The following is a 22,548-nucleotide window of genomic DNA, read 5'->3' as shown; positions in this document are numbered from 1 at the left end:
ATATTATTAAAAAAGAAAAAAGTATTAGAATTAAAATAGATAGTAGTGGGCCACATAAAAAACAGCTAAAAGGATATGAGAACACTTTGGAAATGAATATTAAAGTACAATTATCTTCCATTCATTGTAAAATACATAATTAGAAGATAATGAGCAATGCTTAAAATAATGAGAAATGCCTAAAAATCAAAACATTAAAAAGTGACATTCTATAACATAAAATGTTGTATGGGAAAATGGAAAGATTATTCAGAGAAGAAGCTACAGAAGAGAATGAACAAGAGAAATGAATAGAATTGGTATAGTCTGTAATCAACTGAATAAAATAAACAGAACAACAGAAAGTAGCAAGGTCAGAGAAGTGTTTCTGGGGTGCGCCACATGCTGGGGGCCTGGGCTCCACTTTGAGGAACAATCCAGTGCCATGTTTCTCTTTCTACCTGTGGTAGCAAAATTTATTCATGCTTATGAAATGATGTATGCCTTAAATTTTTCAGAATTGACATTTTCAACCAAATCAATCACTTTGAATCCTCCTAGTTTTTCTCTAAGAGATTCTGAATGTACAGAATGTCTGAAAAGCCTGCTTTAACTAAAACAGTAATTTTCTACTCAAAGTTAGAAATGGTAAATCCAAGCAGTTCTCATCCTGACAAAATAAAGTGTTATCAGAAGTACTATTCATTTAAATACAAGTTTTACTTTAGAAATTTACTGCTATCTTACATAATCTAGCTTTTGAATATTCTTCAAATTAAAGTGCTTATGCTTATTAAAAACATAAAATAAAAATCATCTTCCCTGTTTACTGTTATCCTTTCTAAAACAAAAAATAGCTAGTAAAAAAAAAAAAAAAAAAAAAAACAATAGTAAAGTAATGCAAAAAATTCTCCAAGCCAGGTTTTAACACTACTTGAACCGTGAACTTCCAGATGTTCAAGCTGGATTTAGAAAACTCAGAGGAACCAGATATCAAATTGCCAAATTCTGTTGCATCATGGGAAAAGCAAGAGTTCCAGAAAAATATCTACTTCTGCTTTATTGACTATGCCAAAGCCTTTGACTGTGTGGATCACCACAACTGTAGAAAATTCTGAAAGAGATGGGAATACCAGACCACCTGACCTACCTCTTGAGAAATCTGTATGCAGGTAAGGAAGCAATAGTTAGAACTGGACATGGAACAACAGACTGGTTCCAAATAGGAAAAGGAGTACATCAAGGCTGTATATTGTCACCCTGCTTATGTAACTTATATGCAAAGTACATCATGAGAAATGCTGGGCTGGAAGAAGCACAAGCTGGAATCAAGATAGCCAGGAGAAATATCAATAACCTCAGATATGCAGATGACACCACTCTTACGCAGAAAGTGAAGAAGAACTAAAGAGCCTCTTGATGAAAGTGAAAGAGTAGAGCAAAAAAGTTGACTTAAAGCTCAACATTCAGAAAACTAAGATCATGGCATCCGGTTCCATTACTTCATGGGAAATAGATGGGGAGACAGTGGAAAGAGTGACAGACTTTATTTTGGGGGCTCCAAAATCACTGCAGATGGTGACCACAGCCATGAAATTAAAAGACGCTTACTCCTTGGAAGGAAAGTTGTGACCAACCTAGACAGCATATTAAAAAGCAGAGGCATTACTTTGCTGACAGAGGTCCATATAGCCAAAGCTATGGTTTTTCCAGTAGTCATGTATGGATGTGAGAGTTGGACTATAAAGAAAGCTGAGCACTGAAGAATTAATGCTTTTGAAGTGTGGTGTTGGAGAAGATTCTTGAGAGTTCCTTGGACTGCAAGGATATCCAACCAGTCCATCCTAAAGGAGATCAGTCCTGAGTGTTCATTAGTAGGACTGATGCTGAAGCTGAAACTCCAATACTTTGGCCACCTCATGCGAAGAGTTGACTCATTGGAAAAGACCCTGATGCTGGGAAAGATTGAAGGCAAAAGGAGAATGGGATGACAGAGCATGAGATGGTTGGATGAAATCACCAACTCAATGGACATGAGTCTGAGTAAACTCTGAGAGCTGGCAATGGACAGAGAGGTCTGGCGTGCTGCAGACCATGGGGTCGTAGAATAGGACACAACTGAGTGACTGAACTGAACTGAATAATGAGTTCAGAATTCGAAGATTGTTAACATTTTATTAGCTCTTCTTTTTCAAGTAAACTGAATGGTTTTCCATCATAGATCTTATCTGAAAATCACATTTAAAATATGAAAGCCAATGCTGCTTCTTCCCACCCCTGTGGTGTGGCAGACATCGCTAATCAATCATCACCCTTTCAAAAGCCTCTAAATACTATTCTCGCTAATAGAGACCAGATAAGATGGGGTTGACATCAGCATGCAATTATACAAATATTTAGTTTTTAGTATGAACTAAGTCTTAATAATTTAAATAACATTTATTTAAAATATTTATTAGTTTGGATAGCTGTAGACCTAATCAGTTAAAATGGACTCCCAACCAATAAGAAGAGAAACCAGCTCGTGTGCTAAATAAATACATTCAGCATGAAGTCTGGGACACATAATCCATTCTGCTAATATATAATGCATATCTATCTAAAGGAGCATAAGCTGGAATCAATATTGCTGCGAGAAATATCAATAACCTCAAATATGCAGATGATATCACTCTTATGGCAGAAAGCGAAGAGGAACTAAAGAACCTCTTGATGAAAGTAAAAGAACAGAGTGAAAATGTTGGCTTAAAACCCAACATTCAGAAAACTAAGATCATAGCATTCAGTCCCATCACTTCATGGCAAATAGATGGGCAAACAATGGAAACATTGAGAGACTTTATTTTGGGGGGCTCCAAAATCACTCCAGATGGTGACTGCAACCATGAAATTAAAAGACGCTTGTTCCTTGGAAGAAAAGCTATGACTAACCTAGACAGCATATTAAAAAGCAGAGACATTAGGTTGCCAAAAAAGGTCCATCTACTCAAACTAAGCTTTTTCCAGCAATTATGTATAAATGTGAGAGTTGAACTATAAAGAAAGCTGAGTGCTAAAGGATTGATGCTTTTGAACTGTGGTGTTGGAGAAGACTCTTGAGAGTCCATTTGACAGTAAGGAGATCCAACCAGTCCATCCTAAAGGAAATCAGTCCTGAATATTCATTGGAAGGACTGATGCTGAAGCTGAAACTATAATACTTTGGCAAACTGATGTGAAGAACTGACTCACTGGAAAAGACCCTGATGCTGGGAAAGATTGAAGGCAGGAGGAGAAGGGAATGACAGAGGATGAGATGGTTGGATGGCATCACCAACTCAATGGACATGAGTTTGAGTAAGCTCTGGGAGTTGGTGATGGGCAGGGAAGCTTGGTGTGTTGCAGTGCATGGGTACACAAAGTCAGACATGACTGAGTGACTGAACTGAGTAAAGGAGAGAAAATTAAGTTAAAGTAACAGAGAAATTTAATTCAAGTAGAACAAAATTCTGTTAGAATTACATTTCCATATTTAAGTTGATAATCTCCAGAGTCAACAGGCAAAATAATGTAAATTTGGGGTAAGAATGTATACTAGATTCATTGTTCAGTCTCTCAGTCATATCTGACAGGACTGTAGCACACCAGGCTCCCCTGTCCTTCACTATCCCCTAGAGTTTACTCAAACTCATGTCCATTGAGTCAGCAGCAGCAGCACATTTTACCATGGAGATTATCAGTTGCTTTCAGTATCTTCAGAACATTCATGTTCAGTAGATAGTTCTGCCCACTATATAGGTGAGGAAACAGAGGCTAAAATATTTAGGTAATACGCTGTTAATAGCAGATTGGCACCATGAAGTTGTATAATTGCTTACCTAACTGCCAGCTTCCCCTATTAGACTGTCAGTTACATGTGGGCAGTGTCCAAAGATTCTTATATATTACTTTGCCCCTGTGATCAGCGTAAAAAGGCATGTGGCATGTAGCCAGCAGGCTAAATTCTGTATTAGTTCATCTTTCAGGATCAAAACAAAATATAAGGACAAACAGATTAATAAACAAAGGGTACTTTATTTAATAAATGATACTCAATATCTTAAAGTAAGAGTATTGAAAGAGCTGCAAATTCATTCAAGAGAATTCCTTCTGGAGACCATGATTGTGATAGAATTCTGCTTCCTTTAGAATTAATTATATTAGTGTACTGAAATAGTGCATAAATCTAAGGATCAACCTTTACATAGATCTCTCTAGTTCTGAAAAGACTGAATTTGCAGCATCCAATGAAATGAGGTAAATATTTGTAAACTGTTTACTGGCATTTTATGGAAATTAAACTATAAATCTTCAAAGAAAGTTACTTTATCACAACATTATAAGTGGTGTCCTTAAAATCATATTCAGTTCAGTTCAGTTCAGTAGCTCAGTCATGTCTGAATCTTTGCGACCCCATGAATCGCAGCATGCCAGGCCTCCCTGTCCATCACCAACTCCCAGAGTTCACCCAAACCCATGTGCATGGAGTTGGTGATGCCATACTACCATCTCATCCTCTGTTATCCCCTTCTCCTCCTGCCCTCAATCTTTCCCAGCATTGGGGTCTTTTCAAATGAGTCAGCTCTTTTCATCAGGTGGCCAAAGTATTGGAGTTTCAGCTTCAGCATCAGTCCTACTAAAAAACACCCAGGACTGATCTCCTTTAGGATGGACTGGTTGGATCTCCTTGCTGTCCAATGGATTCTCAAGAGTCTTTTCCAACACCACAGTTCAAAAGCATTAATTCTTCAGCACTCAGCTTTCTCTATAGTCCAACTTTCACATCCATACATGACTACTGGAAAAACCATAGGTTTGACTAGACAGGCCTTTGTTGGCAAAGTAATGTCTCTGCTTTTTAATATGCTGTCTAGGTTGGTCACAACTTTCCTTCCAAGGAGTAAGCATCCTTTAATTTCATGGCTGCAATCACCATCTGCAGTGATTTTGGAGCCCCCAAAATAAAGTCTGTCACTCTTTCCACTGTCTCCCCATCTATTTCCCATGAAGTAATGGAGCCAGATGCCATGATCTTAGTTTTCTGAATGTTGAGCTTTAAGTCAACTTTTTTGCTCTACTCTTTCACTTTCATCAAGAGGCTCTTTAGTTCTTCTTCACTTTCTGCCATAAGAGTGGTGTCATCTGCATATCTGAGGTTATTGATATTTCTCCCGGCAATCTTGATTCCAGCTTGTGCTTCTTCCAGCCCAGCGTTTCTCATGATGTACTCTGAATATAAGTTACATAAGCATATTCATATTAAAACTAAAAATTCTAACCTAGAATGTTCTATCAAATAGTTATTGTGATTCAAAACTCTTTAGAAATAACTGGTCAAATTAGTAATCTGTAGCCAAACACCTTCTCAGTCAAAATGCCACATTTCTTCTAATGAAGATGGAGAAAAATAGTCCAATGCACTTTAACTGTTTAGGAAAATTCAGTTATCTTTGCTGTAAACTTTTATTTCATAAAGTAAGCTTTTTATTTTCCTGGGAATAAGATGCAACCTCCCTAACAAATATTTAACTATGGATGCTATGTTATGATATATCACTTCTTTATTTGTAGATGTTTCTGTCTAAATATTAAATCCAGGAATAATATATACCTTAAATATGCAAAAAATAACCACATGGATTATCTTGGGGAAAAAAGCAGCCAATTATGAAATTCTTTTGCTAACTTAGTTACTTCACAGAGCTCATGAAATCAGAAACAGAAGATCATATTAAATCAAGTGATTTTCTACAGAGTTTAAAAAGTGAATTACTTACATATACTGTGTTCAGAACCATTCATTTCACACTGTTGTGCATTGTTGACCAAAAGATGGATTCCACAAGAGAAAAAGAGAGGGGCAAATAAAATGCAAAATACTTTTCAATATTGAAAAACTGCTCCAAGTTCACATTTCTGTTTGTGAGAGTGTAGATTCATTTTCACCCCCAGAAAAACAATACAATTTCAGTCTGTTCTGTTAGCTTTCTGATATTTTTATCTGTAACAAAAAGAATTCAGAGCTAAATGCATATAGCTTTTTCTTCTGCCATAACACTGATAAGTTTGCCTTTGCTTGATAATATTAAAAATTCAAAAGAAGAAGACAAAGTTTTCCCAGCCATGAGAAAATAGAATCTGACTACAAGTTATCCAAGGATTCCATGCCAGTTATTATTTTCTCTCTTCAGATTTTTTGACAAAATATTTGATGCAGTTTTCAGATATCATGTGTTATATACTATGTATTGATATTTTACAAAACAAAGACAAGGAACTCTCTTCAGTCCCAAATTGACATGATTTGTCATTCTGCATTCAAAAATGAAATATTTCTTTTATTAGAGCTTTCAGTTTTAAAAAAAAACATATAGTCGGGGATTGTATGTATTTTACTATGTATTCATACTTAAGGCATTTTCCTCCCTTCCTAATATTTATTTTGTTAAATAGAAGATAGGAAAATTATATTCACACAATATGTTAAAAATTTGTACTCCAAGTTTTATGATATATAGTTCTACTATTTACTTAATTTCTTCCATTTGAAGGTGTCTCCTTTTATCAACTACTAATCACAGCAATAGGTAACATTTATTGAGTGCTTCTAAGTAGCAGACCCTTTATATGCTTTCAATCATTTCTTGCCCACAGCAATTACTTGAGGTACTATAATTATTCCTCTTTTACAGATGAGGAAGCTTAGAGAATTGAAGTAACCAACCCATGGGATAGTGTTTAGTGTGTTCGTAACAATATTTCATGCACAGTAAATGAGTTGTTGAAAAAGTTTCTTCATAGAATTGCATCACTTGGCTTGTCTTTCAAATGCAAAATAATGCTTAAGCAAAAAAACCTCCAAAATTCATAAAATGTATTGGAATAAAAACAAATCCTTTATTCAAAATAAGAACACAGTAGACCCAATCTGACAAACTTTTATTAAATAAAGATTAATTGTTCCCATTGTTTCTCTGTATCTGAATGGGGTTCACAAAAGACAAAAGAAACAATTGCATGGAAATTACATAAAGCCATATATTTATAAAACTGATTAGACATTGTCAGTACTATCAGTGTCTTTAACATTATGATGATATTACAGTTAATATTTCCCATTAATACAAATATAAATCACTATTACTTCCTGAAACTAACCTCAGTTCAGTTAAGTTCAGTCACTCAGACATGTCCAACTCTATGTGAACCTATGGAGGGAGCACACCAGGCTTCCCGGTATCATCAACTCCCGGAGCTTACTCAAACTCATGTCCATCCTGTCGGTGATGGAATCCAACCATCTCATCCAGTGTCGTCCCCTTCTTCTCCCACCTATAATCTTTCCCAGCATCAGGGTCTTCTCAAATGAGTTGGTTCTTCACATCAGGTGGCCAAAGTATTGGAGTTTCAGCTTCAGCATCAGTCGTTCCAATGAATACTGAGGACTGATTACCTTTAGGATGGACTGGTTGGATCTCCTTGCAGTCCAAGGGAGTCTCAGGATTCTTCAACACCACAGCTCAAAAGCATCAGTTCTTCAGCACACAGCTGTTTTTATAGTCCAACTCACGTCTATACATGACTACTGGAAAAACCATAGCTTTGACCAGACAGACCTTTGTTGGTAAAGTAACGTTTCTGCTTTTTAATATGCTGTCTAGGTTGATCATAGCTTTTCTTCCAAGGTCATGGCAGCAGTCACCATCTGCAGTGATTTTCAGTTCAGTTCAGTCGCTCAGTCGTGTCCGACTCTTTGCGACCCCATGAACCGCAGCATGCCAGGCCTCCCTGTCCATCACCAACTCCCAGAGTCCACCCAAACGTATGTCCATCAAATCGATGATGCCATCCAACCATCTCATCTCATCCTCTGTCGTCCCCATATCCTTCCCTCAATCTTTCCCAGCATCAGGGTTTTTCCAGTGAATCAGCTCTTTGCATCAGGTGGTCAAAGTATTGGAGTTTCAGGTTCAACATCAGTCCCTCTAATGAATACCCAGGACTGATCTCCTTTAGGATGGACTGGTTGGATCTCCTTGCTGTCCATTGGACTCTCATGAGTCTTCTCCAACACCACAGTTCAAAAGCATCAATTCCTCGGTGCTCAGCTTTCTTTATAACCCAACTCTCACTTCCAGACATGACCACTGGAAAAACCATAGCCTTGACTAGATGGACCTTTTTTGGCAAAGTAATGTCTCTGCTTTTTAATATGCTGTCTAGCTTGGTCATAACTTTCCTTCCAAGGAGTAAGCGTCTTTTAATTTCATGGCTGCAATCACCATCTGCAGTGATTTTGGAGCCCAGAAAAATAAAGTCAGCCACTGTTTCCACTCTTTCCCCATCTATCGGCCATGAAGTAATGGAACCAGATGCCATGATCTTAGTTTTCTGAATGTTGAGCTTTAAGCCAACTTAAGTGATGGGACTGGATGCCATGATCTTAGTTTTCTGAATGTTGAGCTTTAAGCCAACTTTTTCACTCTCCTCTTTCACTTTCATCAAGTGACTCTTTAGTTCTTCTTCACTTTCTGCCATAAGGGTAGTGCCATCTGCATATCTGAGGTTATTGATATTTTTTCCAGTAATCCTGATTCCAGCTTGTGCTTCATCCAGCCTGGCATTTCGCATGATATACTCTGCATATAAGTTAAATAAGCAGGGTGACAATATACAGCCTTGATGTACTCCTTTTCCTATTTGGAACCAGTCTTTTGTTCCATGTCCATTTCTCAGTGTTGCTTCTTGACCTACATACAGATTTCTCAGGAGGCAGGTCCGGTGTTCTGGTATTCCCATCTCTTTAAGAAATTTTCCACACAAACTAACCTCACTCATGCTAATTTATTTATGGATCCATTTTAATATGTATTTTGCATCTGACAGGGCAACTCTCCTTAGAACCAGTTTACTGACCCACCTGTCATTATGATGGGGTAAACAATGTCACCTTTCTGGTGCACAATGAATTACAAAGAAGTTGCAAAGTACACCATCCATCATGCTGGCACTAAGTAGGTTTTCAAAGCAGATCTCAGATATCACAAATGCTGTTTAGACTGTTACCAGAAAGCAAAAATTGGAAGCTTATACAAAACAGTCATATGATGAATGAACATGACAGCTCTTCAAAGAAAAAGGGTACGCCTCGTCTACAAATAACCTTGTCAAAAGCAAAAGTAGTGGGGAGCTTGGCTGGCAGTCAGACCAGAATAATTTAAGAACTTGATAATGGCTCTGCCTGATAGAAATTCATGCAAACACAATGTACTCAAAATCAAAAAGTAGGTATGCCTGTATCATCAGCAGCAACCTCTCAAGCTTAATTTGAATTAGGAAATGTTCTGAAGAAACACGGAAAATTCACCATTATCCTATTAAATAGAATATATATGTTTCGCTAATACATCCATCTAAAACATGTATATAAAATACATGCAAGCAATCCATATGCATATAAAATAATCACCGAGAAATGCTTTTGAAAATTATACTACTAATATAGTGATATAGTGTGAATTCAACAAATCAATATCAACATGAAGTGAAGTGGTTAGCTGTTCAGTTGTATCTGACTCTTTGTGACCCCCATAAACTGTAGCCCACCAGGCTTCTCTCTCAAATTATCCAGGCAAGAATAGTGAAGTGGGTAGCCATTCCTTTCTCCAGGGGATCTTTCTGACCCAGGGAGCTAACCTGGGTCTTCTGCATTGCAGGTGGATTCTTTATCATATGAGCCACTAAAGGGGTACATCCTTTATTTATATTATTTATATAAATATTTAAATTATTATGTATTTAGTATAACAGATTTGAATTCCTAAAATAATTCTAAAAAATACTTATTACCAATGTTTTCATCTAATTTGCAGTTAATTTCTTAAATATGTTCTTCAAATACAAGGTATTTGTTTTATCCATAATTGCATTTTAGTTCTTTTAATATTATTCCCTCCTATGTAGGCCCAATATTTCAAACATAGAATACATTTCTACATCTATAACTAACTTTATTTCTCTCTTTTAATAGTCATATTTTGAATTTTCCAATATTTCTTTATTAAAAATGCTAGTTTCTCAAAAAATTCAAGTATAATTTATAATATTATATTAGTTTCATGTATACAACATAGTGATTCGGTATTTTTAGAGATTATACATCATTTAAAGTCATTATAAAATATTGGCTATATTTCCTATGCTGCACATCTTTGTAGCATATTTATTTTATACATAGTAGTTTATACTTATTAATCCCCTATCTTTCCCTTTCCTTTCCCTCTCCCCACTAGTAACCACTAGTTTGTTCTCAACATTTATTAGATTTTTTTTTGTTTTGTTATACTTATTCATTTTATTTTTTATATTCCACACATAAGTGATAAAATAATGTATTTGTCTTTCTCTGTCTGACATTTCATTAAGCCTAATACCCTCCAGGTCCATCCATGTTGTCTCAAGTGGCAAAATTTCAGTTTTTATGGCTGAGTAACATACCACTGTCTATGTGTTTGTGTGTATGTATAAAATAACATCTCTATGAACACTGGGATGGATATATATTTTCAGGTTAGTGTTTTTATTTTCTTCGAATATATACTCAGAAGTGGAATTTCTTGGTCATGTGGTATCTCTATTTATTTTTAGTTTTCTACATACTGTTTTAAGAACCTACATACTGTTTTAAATAGTGGCTGCACCAATTTATAGTCCCACCAAGAACGTAGGCTTCCATGACTTGTCACTTCACAAACAGCTCAGTACTTCCACGATTCCATGATGTATAATCTATAAAAATATTGAATCACTATGTTGTATACATGAAACTAATATAATATTATCAATTATACTTGAATTTTTTGAGAAACTAGCATTTTTAATAAAGAAATGTTGGAAAATTCAAAATATGACTATTAAAAGGGAGAAATAAAGTGAGTTGTAGATGTAATTGATAAGATGAATGTATAATAATCAGTGATATGATTACATAGGAATACAGAAAACAATTCACTGTGTCCAGGGGATTGTTAGAGACATCTATACGGAGACAACAGACACAAGTTATAGTTCCATGACTTTTTCCTATCAGCTCAGTCAAGGAATAATGAATGTTTGCCAGAGGAAATTGAAAAGAAAATAAATGGGGGTGATTCCAAGGACCTTTTCGGTCTTCTGGGATTTTATTGTTGTTCTGTGTTTGGGATGCACTTTGCTTAGAGAAGGAGATGACACTCATATACTTGAATAAACTGGGATAAGGAGGAACCTGGAAATGTTGGGCTTTCCTTGTAGCTCAGCGGGTAAAGCATCCACCCGTGATGCGGGAGACCTAGGTTCAATCCCTGAGTTGGGAAGATCCCCTGAAGAAGGGAAAGACTAACCACTCAAGTATTCTGGCCTGGAGAATGCCATAGACTGTATAGTCCATGGAGTTGCAAAGAGTCTGACACGACTGAGCGACTTTCACTTACACGACTTTGGGAATCTGAGGAGAAAATCTGTGCGTTAACTTTAGAATCTCAACTTAAGACCAAAGTTTCTGAACCAAAGAAAGAAAGCAAGCAGCCTCCTTCTATCTCTATTAATATGTGGGTACATATCTATTATTGCCTATCAGAAATAGGGTATAGTAATCAAATCAAACCATGAGTCCTACACTAGAAATATTACACTTAATATTATGTTAACTGTTAATTAATAAAAAGACTTTTAAGATGGTGCTGGTTATGTGTAGTAGTTATGCTAAATGTCAAGGATGTTAAAACACAGAACAAAACCAGTGCTGAAAGATCAGTTAACTCTCTCCCCAAAAAATTAACAAAAAAATTAGGAACAAGCCTTTATTTATGCAATGTAACTTTAAATGATTTAAATTAATCATCTTATTCTGACTTAATCATAAATTAGAATCTTAAAAAGCTGTGTCAATAATTAGCAGAAACATCATTTTATTCACACAAAATCTATAGAAGAAATTTATAGCTTTATAAAGAAACTAAATGTGTTTATTAAAATGAGACTTTGATATGGATATGGAAAATTTGCCTATAAAGGAAACTAGTGATCACTTAAACGCTTGAAGTCTAACTGCTATATTGTCCTAACAATAGGCTAAGCTCTATCCTCCAAGATTTACATCTATTAATTCAATTCTCACAACAAGATTGTGAAGCTGGGACCATTATTATCCCCATTTCAGAGATGAGAAAACTCAGCCCTAGATGCTTAATTATCAGTGATAATTGGGGATTTGAGAATTGAAACTAAACTAGTCCACGTGGCTCTAGAAGCTGTGCGCCTAACCACAGTGCTGGAAAAACACTTTAAAAAACAAAACAATGGATTAAAGATCTAAATGTAAGACCAGAAACTATAAAACTCCTAGAGGAGAACATAGGCAAAACACTCTCCGACATAAATCAAAGCAAGATCCTCTATGACCCACCTCCCAGAATATTGGAAATAAAAGCAAAACTAAACAAATGGGACCTAATGAAACTTAAAGCTTTTGCACTACAAAGGAAACTATAAGTAAGGTGAAAAGACAGCCCTCAGATTGGGAGAAAATAATAGCAAATGAAGAAACAGACAAACGATTAATCTCAAAAATATACAAGCAACTCCTGAAGCTCAATTACAGAAAAATAAATGACCCAATCAAAAAATGGGCCAAAGAACTAAACAGACATTTCTCCAAAGAAGACATACAGATGGCTAACAAACACATGAAAAGATGCTCAACATCACTCATTATTAGAGAAATGCAAATCAAAACCACAATGAGGTATCATTACACGCCAGTCAGGATGGCTGCTATCCAAAAGTCTACAAGCAATAAATGCTGGAGAGGGTGTGGAGAAAAGGGAACCCTCTTACACTGTTGGTGGGAATGCAAACTAGTACAGCCGCTATGGAAAACAGTGTGGAGATTTCTTAAAAAACTGGAAATAGAACTGCCATATGACCCAGCAATCCCACTTCTGGGCATACACACTGAGGAAACCAGATCTGAAAGAGACATGTGCACCCCAGTGTTCATCGCAGCACTGTTTATAATAGCCAGGACATGGAAGCAACCTAGATGCCCATCAGCAGATGAATGGATAAGGAAGCTGTGGTACATATACACCATGGAATATTACTCAGCCGTTAAAAAGAATTCATTTGAATCAGTCCTAATGAGATGGATGAAACTGGAGCCCCTTATACAGAGTGAAGTAAGCCAGAAAGATAAAGAACATTACAGCATACTAACACATATATATGGAATTTAGAAAGATGGTAACGATAACCCTATATGCAAAACAGAAAAAGAGACACAGATGTACAGAACAGACTTTTGAACTCTGTGGGAGAATGTGAGGGTGGGATATTCAAAAGAACAGCATGTATACTATCTATGGTGAAACAGATCACCAGCCCAGGTGGGATGCATGAGACAAGTGCTCAGGCCTGGTGCACTGGGAAGACCCAGAGGAATCGGGTGGAGAGGGAGGTGGGAGGGGGGATCGGGATGGGGAATACATGTAAATCTATGGCTGATTCATATCAATGTATGACAAAACCCACTGAAATGTTGTGAAGTAACTAGCCTCCAACTAATAAAAAAATAAATAAATAAATAACAAAACAAAACAAAAAACAGCTAACTTAGAAAGACTAAAGTGAAAAATTCACACCTGGTCCCTTTTTCATGTATTTTCCATCATAAAGCAGAAACACTATATGTCAAATCTTAAATGTGTGAATAATCACATCAATTTTCCACTTGATTTCTTGTGTGCATACACAATCTCAAAACACAACTGCCTCCATTTCTACTCTTTCTGTCCACACCAATCTATTGAAACTTGCCTCTTTAGAACCAAAGAAGAAAATGAATTTGCAAAATGTGAATGACTCAGTCACACATTCAACACTTTTGAATTAAATTCTTCTAACATGTTTTCACTCTCCAAATATGACAAGGGTCAGGCAATTTAAATCTTCCTTCCCCTTTCCTGGCACCTCTACACTGAGAACATTTAATGGTTACTTTGGTATGCTGTATCTTGCCAGTTAGTTCAATTTAGATGAAAGCTGTTGTTTTCTAATTTCATTTCACTGTAAATGACAGAGATAAATGGTCATATTACCTCGAGAATTCCATTGGCAGAATAGGCTGCATATGAATATAGCAGGTCTTGGCTGCTCTGTTTTCTGGCTTCTTCACCGCAAGGCTGGCCATTAGGATGAAAGCACTGGCCACTGCTGATCAGAGTCACAGAGCTGGGAGAAAGACCTGGCAGGTTCAGCAACACAGAGTAATTTACAAGCTGTACATCTTCTAGGCCCAAAGTAGCCCACTGAGTCTTAATCTTCTTTGAAATTTCCGTGTCATCTTCACTTTTGTACAGCTGTACCAAATTTCTGAAAGAAATTTAAAAAGCATACTCTCAAAAAAAGAAAAAACAGGAAAATCTTTATTCTTTTGAGTTATGGTTGTTCCTATATGAACCATTATTAATAGATAAGGGATATGAAAGATGAATGAGACAGGATGCCACACAAGAAACTCAGTTTGGTAGAGGTGATGAGCTTGTACAGAAATTATACAAAATCAAAGCAGAATGAATTAAACTCTTAATTAAGAACTAATAAAGGACTATGGGACTACCAAGAGGAGAGTAATCGATGACAACTAGTTCTTTTACTAGTTCTGATCCTTCTATTGACATCAGCATAATCTATTTAAAACTGGGCTCCAAAATGAGTAATCATGATGGTTGAGACAGTTATGTATTGTGGTTAACATAATTACATATAAAGCTATGTAATTAATACACAGCTATTGCTATTTAAAATGATTCAGAGGCAAATCTTGATATAAATTACATGCCAAATTATATGATGCTATGAAAATGATGATATGCAGTAAAATCAGTATATCCTGTTAAAGCCAACCATATATTGTCAAACCAATATGAAGTTAATTTTCATGTATTCTTGCTGTGTAGTCTATAAATTTATTTCTATACCTGTTCCAAGTCCATAGTAGTACTATTTTTGCTCATGACATCCTAGAAACCAGAAACACTGTGGTTAAAAAAATGCATAGAACTTGGAAAAAAATGAGACATGGGAAATTAAAATGTTAAAATTTAATAAAGTTTTGCTTTGTTTGGGGCTACAATATAAAAGAACGAGCTCTTTTTGGTTTTTGGCAAAAAAAAATGTATCTATCTTCCTATAAACATTTCATTTCTATCTAAACTATTACCTAATATTATGGATATTTTTTATTATTTTTGCCATCACATTATTTTTCTCAATTTAAGCCTCCAACTAAAAAAAAAAAATGGAAAGAAAATAAAATAAAAATAAAAAGTCTTTAAAAAAAAAAACAAACCCCAAAAAACCAGTCGATCCTAAAGGAAATCAACACTGAATATTCATTGTAAGGACTGATGCTGAAGCTGAAGCCTTAATCTTTTGGCCACCTGATGTGAAGAGACAACTCATTGGAAGAGCCCTAATTCTGGGAAAGATTGAGGGCAAGAGGAGAAGGGGGCAGCAAAGGATGATATGGTTGGCATCATCACCTCAATGGTCATGAGTCTGAGCAAACTCCGGGAGATAGTGAAGGACAGGGAAGCCTGGTAGGCTTTAGTCCTTGGGGCCACAAAGAGTTGGACATAACTTAGTGACTGAACAAGGGTACTTACCTTCTCCCAATTTTTGGCTTCTCTTTCATTTTCAATGTCTTGTTTTATGATGAAATAAAGTTTTATAATCTTAGTGTGCAATTTTGGAGGTTTTTAGTTTCTTGTTTCTATTGAATAGAACATATGGTGCCATACTCTGGCCACAGTATGGTGTCATTTGCTCCAGAAAGCCTTTGTGTACATGCTTTTTTTTTTAATACAATGTAATGATTTGCACATTTTTCTGAATCTTCTCAAACCTGAGGTAATGAAGTTATTTTCATAAAAGATTTAAAGAACTAAGTTTTTCACATTTCAGTGTTTACCTGGAATATTTATGTGTGTGTGTGTGGTGTGGTAGAAATGCATGCAATATTATCCAATATTATTTTTTTGTGTATGAATAATCATCCTGGTTCCCATTGCTACATTCTTCACTCATGTGCAGTGACAATTCTTTCATTTATATATATATTTCTACATGTCTTTGGGTCTGACCAGGCTCCTTAGTCAATTCCATTCATCTTTTTGATCCATCTTCATAGCAATACTCCATTTAAATCATTATTACCTTAAAATATGGCTCAATATTCAGAATGGCAAGTCCTCTAATTGTTAATCCTCAAGAACATTTTCATTATTTTTTCTCTCCCACATTAATATTAAAATTACATGTATCAATTTCCATATCAAGATTATGATTAGAATTACATTAAAACTTGAGCATCTAACCCCTATGTGTTAGATATGAAGCCTTTATAAGGACTTATTACTATTCCTATAACATCCAAGAGGGAAATAATCTGGATAAACAGTTAAGAATTAGGACCCAAATCCTACTTCTTCCACACTTACTTCATAGATATTTGTTCAATATTTATTGATATACCATGTTATACATTATCTCTACCTGATAGAGATTATCTTATCAAACTCTTGCATACTATGGTGGTTAGCTGGATTTAAAGGAACATGTATTATAGTACTTTGATTACCACTATATCAACATAACAAATATGTACCCTGAATATATTAACAAAGCTTTGTTATACACAGTTATAAAAATATCAGCCCTAGAAAATGATTGAAGAAACATTTCCTAATAAATATTTCCTAACATTCCAAATAATTAAGCTAGTAAATACCTCTTCAAAGTCAATCTTCCTAATATTAACTTTTGATTCTTTTTTAATTTAAATATAATTTAAAATTAATTAAGTTGTTTTAAATTTATTTTAAATTTATCAAATTGTTTATATGAGTCTTGTCTCATGCACCATTCCCCTTGAAAAAAGATTTAAGGAAGCTATGAGTTCTGTGTTCTAAAATTATGTAACCTTTAAATCTAAATTGTTTCACATAAATTAGTTTTATTGATACCAATGGTTGGTTCAAATGATTCTATCTACTAATCATTCTAAATCCCTTAGAATGTTAAAATGCCCAAGTTTTGAGAATTTACAGTTTTCTGAACTTCCCCCTCAAAATATTTTGAGATACATGGTGAACAGTTCTGTTATAATTAGGCAGTTTGCTATATTCAAAGGGAAATATTATTAAGTAATTAACTGCAAAATAATCTCAATTTACTATTTTCAGAGAAAGCTGAAAAATTAGGAGTGTGTCACCTAAAATCACACGGAATTTGAGAGAAACTTTTGCTCTGCTTTAATTTTTAAAATAAGTTTCCATGGGCCAATAGTTTTGGCAGGAAGCATAATGAACTGTGATGCCTGAGACTTGAATTTGGAAGTAAGCTTGGCATTAGTGTTTCATTGGCCAGTAGAGACTGGAAATGGGAGGATTATGGCTTTGCTAGACAAAATTCTGTTTATATCAATGTTCAACACCTGCTACTGGATGAGCCACAGAGCAACACTGGTGTTAAAATTGGAAGAAGCGATGCATGTAGTATTCCTAGTATAAGGGGGAGTGCCAAGATTCTACCGTAAATGAGCAGGGAGAGAAAAACCTCCAAAGAAACACACTCACAATACACAGAAAACAAACAGCACATTTACTAATGTCCACCGAGATTTTCTTATGAGCATGTACAATAACATACACACACACACTCATATTTGTATCAGTTCAATATTTTGCACATACTAATAAGTCAAAAGTTTTTTTAAAGTTAATTTGACTTGGTATTCAACGTAGTAAAATTCTCGGAATCATGCACTGTATGTGCCCAGTAAATTTCATGACGCTACAGCATGGACTGACTTTATATCAATTTTGCTTTAGAAATATTAAGAATAAAATGAATGGCAAAGCTATATCACACATGATAACAATAAATCAAGTGGCTAGGAGGGTAAAGGATCATCCCCTCACCTTCCTGACCAGCCAGCCACTAACATCATGCCAAACAAAGCATGACTATGTGCCCAACTCCTTTTTTCCTTCTAAAATGCTGAATCAACAGTAAATCATGTACTGAATGTCTACTATAGAGACTGAAAACAGTGTGCATAATCAACTCGCAAAAAGATCCTCATGTATCTACTGTTACCACTTTACAATTAAGAAATTTGAGGGTCAGGTAATATAACTAAGTTGTATAATGTCCCAGATTAGGTAAGTCAGATTTCTTCTCCACTACACTGTATTTGAGATTTCCACACCATTTAGAAGGAGCAGATAGTCTTCCAAACTTTGATGCTTTCCAAAAGTAGTAAAAATGTAGAGTGTTATAAAGAATAATATTTGGGTAAAGTAATTAAAAGTTGGATGGTGTGAGGTTAGAGGAAAATGGCCTTTATGTTCATGACAAAATAAGACTTAGGGAAATCACAGTAACTATTTTCAGAATACAGAAGCCCCAAGTTCAGAGTTTGAGAACCATCTGAAAGAAAAAAAAAAAAAGCAAAAACCTGCTTATTATATATCACATTGAAAAAAAAAGCTATCGCAGAAGTATATTAACTGAAAGAGACCTTAATACCTCCTCATGATCAAGGAGAACATGGAGCATAGCTGTCTGCTTTGCAAATTATGGAAGGCACACAGATGATCACCAAGGCACCACGCTTGGTGATCTCCAGTTAAATACCAGCATAAAGCTGGTAGTCAATACTCAATTCATTAATTTAACTGGATATGACACAACTAGTAAAATAAGCTTGACTAAAATCTAGGAAACACAGAAATAAACTGCCAATACATCTGTTACTACCTGAGTTAAAAAAAATTTTTTTAAAAAGGGTGTAGTAGTATAACTCATCATCTTTCATTCCTTACACACATTTATATAGGAAATAATTTCATCCCTGGTTAATACTGTGTGCACTTTGGACTGTATATTGTAGTATCTCATGATGAAGCATTTAAAAATATATTTTAGAAAGAAGAAATGTGAACAAAATGAAGGCTAATGCAAGGCATGAAAGCTAATAAGCTTTTACAGAATGCACCATCCCTACACCAGAATGTTACTGTTAACAGTACCTGACTTTAGAGACTCTTTCTAGTTTTTATGGAAAATAGTTGTCAAAGGTCACTTTCCAATTAAGTCACCTTATTTATCTAAACTAAATCTAAAAGTTAATTCACAAAATAAACAAGTTAATCCAATTAGTAGGGCAGTATAAGGCTTCAATATCATCTGTTTGTTCTCTAGGGAAAATGGCATAAACTTGGATGGTACTAAAAATTAACACGGATTCTTGGTTTTAGAGAAGGAAATGGCAACCCACTCCAGTATTCTTGCCTGGGAAATCCCAGGGACAGAGGAGCCTTGTAGGCTACAGTCCATGGATTGGCAAGAGTCAGACATGACTTAGCAACTAAACCACCAACTGTATAATCCAATGAATAAATATTGGGAGAAGCATACTCCATTTCAAGAAGATCATAATAAATATGACTGATCTCCATGCTTCAGAATAAGCATTTTTACTGAGAATATTTTAAAGTACCTGAAACACTAACATGATTCCTTATTCTTGACATTAATACAAAATCATCAATGTATTTCACTAAACTAAAAAAACAGTCCATGGAATTGTCCAGGTCAGAATAAGGGAGTGAATAGCCTTTCCCTTCTCCAGGGCATCTTCCCAACCCAGAGATCAAACCCAGGTCTCCCACGTTGCAGATGGATTCTTTACCAGTTGAGTCACAAAGGAAGTCTAAGAATACTGGAATGGGTAGCCTACCCTGTCTCCAGCAGATCTTCCTGACTCAGGAATTAAACTGGGGTCTCCTGCATTGCAGGTGAATTCTTTACTGACTGAGCTATCAGGGAAGCCCTAGTAAGTGGAAACCACAGCAAATAATCGGTAATTTTTTTTTAACTAATATACTGTTAAGACTACACTGAAAATATATTGTTGATACTTATTTTCATTTATTTTACAGTATAGCAAATTAAATCTTTAGTACAGCAAGGTTGACTAAAATGATAACATTATATAATGAGGGTAATTAATATACTGATATTTTAAAAATAATTTATAGATGTTATTTTTCTGTGACACTACAAATACATTAAAGCTATTGTCAGCACAAAGAATGATAATTTCTACATGAGGACAATAATCAGATCAGTAAGAATTTGTGTTATTTGTCACTGTTAATCAAGACTACCTTTTCACTGGGAAGACCCAGAGGAATCGGGTGGAGAGGGAGGTGGGAGCGGGGATTGGGATGGGGAATACGTGTAAATCCATGGCTGATTCATATCAATGTATGACAAAACCCACTGGAAAAAAAAATAATAATAATAAAAATTAAAAAAATAAAATAAAAAAATAGCAAAATAAAAAAAAAAAAGACTACCTTTCATGAGCATATTCATTTCAGCACTCAAGAGTGAAATCTTCTCTATTAAATGATATGCATTGCATGATAAACTACATAAATCATGAGAAAAACAATTACTAATATGTCCATCTTTATGAACTGCATTGAAATCAATCTGTAGAGATATTTGGTCATTGGAAGTCATAACAGTATGGAAACACAAATGAAAAATGAAAAGTAAATGTTAAAATGATAGAAAATTAGAGTTATGACAAGAAAAACATATTGCAAACTGAGATATTTGAATAAGCTGTCATTTAGAAGCTTCATCTCTGTTATATACATGAAGAAAGAAGAAAAGAGGCTTATTGCTAGAGAAGAAACGAGCAGCATTGATGGTGATATTTCTGACATACTTCATCTACTGAACCTCATGGATAATCCGGTATAATTGGACAACCAACTGTCAACAAAAGATTGGTAGAGGGTAGTGGGTATGGGTGGGGAGAGACAGTAGCTTTGAGAGGAGGAGAACACAGAGTAAAGATACTGGATTCTGAATTCAGTAAAAGAGGGCTTACATTTTGGCTTTTGCATATAAGCTATATGACCTTGCACATATCAATATCTTTTGAGCCTCAATTTCCAGACTGTAATCTGTTGAATAGTAACATGTTACCTTTTTTTTTCTTTTGAGAGCATTAAATACATATGTAAAGGGCTTAGCACAGTCTCTAGAACCTCCAGGGATATAATAAAGGTTACTTTACTTTCCCTTTTTCCTTTCCTAAATGATCTGTCCCAAGTACTGAAATAAGAATAACAGCATCTACTTTAGTACATGAACTACTTCAGAATATCTACCTGGATTTAATTTGATTCACAGTTGAAACTATTAAGCCCTATTTGTCATCTTTCTCTTCTTCTGAGTAAATTCATGATATTTAAATATACTGACACACATTTGAATTCTAGACACGGAATTCAATTTTTCATATTTTCTTTCTTTCCTACAGATCATTAACAGTTAAAAAAAAAGGAACACAATGAAAAAGCTAAGTTTAGAAGGAGCTCAGATTATTGCTTACCTATTCTTCAAAGAAAAATTAAAATCATCTCTCAAAGTTTTTATTTTTTTATTATGCAATTAATGTATATTTACTGGAGAAAAAAATAGAAAACATAGACAAGCAAAATTTAACAAAAGAATACAAGAAAATAATCCCAATAGGAAAATGCTCTCCTGGTAATAAAGCACGGTATTACCTTTGGTAATATTGAGCTCACAATTCAAATGCTTTTTAAAATAAATACTCATAATAGTCACAGCACTTACAGTGTTACCACTACCAACATTTTCTGAGATCTTAGTGCCAGTCATTGTTTTAGGTGGTTTATATCCACATCATATTTATACATGCAATTTAAAATTAAATTAAAATGGGCCTAGAAAAGAATTAGGATAATTCCCAAGTTTCAAGAGAGAATATCTAGAAATTTGTCTCCCTGCCTTGACATAAGCCAAATAGCTCAATATAGAGATGCCAGTTAATGAAAGATCGCAGAGCAGGCTGACGGCATCAAGTCTGGAAGACAGAGGAGTAAGCACATTTTCAGAGAACTGTACTCTTTCTAGTAAGAACAGAAATGGTGAACATTTCTTGGTTAAAGATGTGTGTAGGTTGGTACCACTGAATGAATACTGATGACGCTAAAACAATTGAAGAAGGCTAATACGCTCCCAGGGCTTCCCTGGTAGCTCAGACAGTAGTCTGCCTGCAAAGTGGGAGACCCGGGTTTGATCCCTGGGTCAGGAAGATCCCCTGGAGAAGGAAATGGCAACCCACTCCAGTATTCTTGCCTGGGAAATCCCATGGACAGAGAGGCCTGGCAGGCTACAGTCCACGGAGTCTCAAAGAGTTGGACATGACTGAGCAACTAATACTTTCATTAATATGCTCTCAGATAAAGGAAAACAAAAACACAGAGAATAGTACTCTCATCACTGAATATCTACTATGCACAAAGAAATTTTAAAGCTTCCATCTGGCAAAATCTGGCCAAAATATCTTAACGTCTTTGGCAGTTGGTCAAATCTCACTTTGTACTATCCCATGCATAT

The 22,548-nt window shown here is 35.3% G+C and overlaps 1 protein-coding gene across 11 annotated transcripts in view; it reads right to left on the bottom strand.

Moving 5' to 3' along the window:
* NAALADL2 (N-acetylated alpha-linked acidic dipeptidase like 2) overlaps positions 1-22,548 on the bottom strand; it is a 1,498,179-nt gene that overhangs the window by 667,233 nt on the left and 808,398 nt on the right. For all 11 annotated transcript variants that reach the window (XM_061168361.1, XM_061168362.1, XM_061168363.1 and 8 more), the window contains one exon: positions 14,133-14,406. In XM_061168361.1, the coding sequence (XP_061024344.1) occupies positions 14,133-14,406 (274 nt within the window). The remainder of the gene's footprint in view (positions 1-14,132; positions 14,407-22,548) is intronic.

The sequence above is a fragment of the Dama dama genome, chromosome 19 (genome assembly GCF_033118175.1).
Source record: "Dama dama isolate Ldn47 chromosome 19, ASM3311817v1, whole genome shotgun sequence".
NCBI lineage: Eukaryota > Metazoa > Chordata > Mammalia > Artiodactyla > Cervidae > Dama > Dama dama.
This window is presented reverse-complemented; position numbering and strand designations above follow the sequence as displayed.